This window comes from Quercus lobata, chromosome 5, assembly GCF_001633185.2.
Source record: "Quercus lobata isolate SW786 chromosome 5, ValleyOak3.0 Primary Assembly, whole genome shotgun sequence".
Lineage (NCBI taxonomy): Eukaryota > Viridiplantae > Streptophyta > Magnoliopsida > Fagales > Fagaceae > Quercus > Quercus lobata.
This window is the reverse complement of record NC_044908.1, coordinates 2,675,930-2,677,888: the sequence shown is the minus strand read 5'-3', so window position 1 is coordinate 2,677,888 and position 1,959 is coordinate 2,675,930. Positions and strand designations below refer to the sequence as shown.

Sequence of the window (1,959 nt, the reverse complement as noted above, 5' to 3'; positions counted from 1 at the left end):
TGACAAAAGCAAAAGAAAGAGGGAAACAAACTACACTTGCCCAGTTGCCCACCAAAACAGTCAGCTTATTTTTAGAGAAACCATATGGGAGAGTCTAATTATGCTCCATCAGCAGCCAGATACACAGACTACTAAAGGCTGCAGCTGTTTAAATTATTAAAAGCTGTAATTAAATCAGTAACATATATTACCTCCAAAAATCAAATGAAGTGTATGAGAATGAATATCTGGTTATAAATATGAGTAAATATCCTTGTGCATGCGCGCTCTTTATTTAATTACTTTTTAAAAAGTCCATTGTAAAATTCAAAATAATAAATCGTTGACATATTTCCTACTAAAATCAGATGGTATAGAAGAATCAATATTTTGAAAAACTTCCACAAAATCAAACAGTATAAACTTATGCAAAAAGGAAAACATTCGATTCTCTCTAATAATATAAATCTCACGCCAAACAATGATAACCAAGATAAAATTTTTTTTTAAAAAAACCAGATCACCAAGATAAATAAATCTTCTAAAGCCTTTTCTTTTTTCTGAAGAAATTAAAACAAACAACGGATTCTAGAAGCAAAAATGCATTTCATTCTTTTTTTTGCTTTACACTGTGAGAAAATGACGAAAGATGCCTAAAATATTGTGTTTCTAAAAAAAGAAATTATCAATAAATAACGAAAAATACTCAAAATACACGGCACAACGCGCATGCAGATAAAAATGACAGAAGCTCATGTATTTAACTCAAATAAAAGTTGATGAAGTTACATAAAGGGGCACTTGGACTATTACAGTAAAGTCTAAAGAGAAAGACCACGTACTTTGAGGTCAGATGTTCAGATCCTCGTTCACAATTACATGGCTATTGCCTATTGGTAGCATCAGCATCAGCTTCAGCATCAACATCAGCATCAGCATCAGCTTCAGCTTCATCATTAGCATCAGCAAGTGGGATATCATCCTGGTAGCCATTACCAACAGAAGCAGGTTGTCTTGCAGTCCAAATGGACCAAATCCTTATGCGTATAAACCGTTTGAGTTGATCAACAAAGCTGGCAAGGGACCCAACTACTTCAGCAATGAGTTCTAGGTCCGACACAACTTGCTGAATTCTGAAATAAAAAGGATTTTTGTTAGAATAATAGTAAAATTTAGAGAGTTATGAGGGAGCAAGAAGTTGAAATACTCTCTCACCTATCCGCCATTGCCATTGATGGAAAATTTACAGAGTATTGTGGGATATCCTCCTGGTGGCCATTGCCAACAAAAGCAGGTTGTCTTCCAGTCAAAATGGACCAAATCCTTATGCATATGCGTATTAACCGTATGAGTTGAACAACAAAGCTGGTAAGGAACCCAAGTCCAACTACGTCAGCAATGAGTTCTAGGACCAGCACAACTTGCTGAATTCTGAAACAAAAAGGAGTTTAGTTAGAATAACAGTAAAACTTTCAGAGCGTGAGACAATAACGAGTTATGAGGGAAGAAGAAGTTGAAATTATCTCTCACCTATCATGAGCCATTGCCATTGTTGTGCTTATAAAGTGAGAAGTTGAAGAAGAAGGTTGAAAATGAGAAGTTGAAGAAGAAAGTTAGAAAAATGCCGTTGCCAGTGTTGTGCTTATAAAGTGGGAAATGGGATGCCTCACTATTGAAATTGCAAAGTTACAATTTTGCCCTTATCTAATTTTATTTTGCTGACAATTTTGCTCTTTGCAAATGACAGTGAGCTAGACCTAATCTGAAATCTCAATATTGAGAAGCAGTATCTAATTTTATGTTGCTGACAATTTTGCAAAGTTCTCAGTTTTATGTGGTGCTGACAATTTTGCCCTTAATCAGTATTGAGAAGCAGTATCTAATTTTATGTTGCTACAATTTTGCAAAGTTCTCAGTTTGACAGTCACTCCCTTTGGCAGCATCCACCTAATTTTAGCAAAGTTCTCAGTATTGAGAGAT

General features: G+C 35.1%; 1 protein-coding gene across 1 annotated transcript; it reads right to left on the bottom strand.

Annotated features, from left to right (window-relative positions):
* Positions 1–743: 743 nt before the first annotated feature.
* Positions 744–1,545, bottom strand: LOC115989204. Its single transcript, XM_031112871.1, has 3 exons — positions 1,510–1,545; positions 1,195–1,410; positions 744–1,112 (listed from the first exon to the last, which is right to left on the bottom strand). Exons 1-3 carry the CDS (start codon positions 1,527–1,529, stop codon positions 863–865), a joined length of 486 nt encoding a protein of 161 aa, XP_030968731.1. The 5' UTR covers positions 1,530–1,545; the 3' UTR covers positions 744–862.
* Between the last annotated feature and the right edge of the window lie 414 nt (positions 1,546–1,959).

Coding starts and splice junctions, on each gene's coding strand:
- LOC115989204 (XM_031112871.1), bottom strand. CDS start 1,529: ATGGCAATGGCTCATGATAG. Junction 1,411..1,509: donor ATGGCAATGGCTCATGATAG/GTGAGAGATAAT, acceptor TTTTTGTTTCAG/AATTCAGCAAGTTGTGCTGG. Junction 1,113..1,194: donor TCAATGGCAATGGCGGATAG/GTGAGAGAGTAT, acceptor TTTTTATTTCAG/AATTCAGCAAGTTGTGTCGG.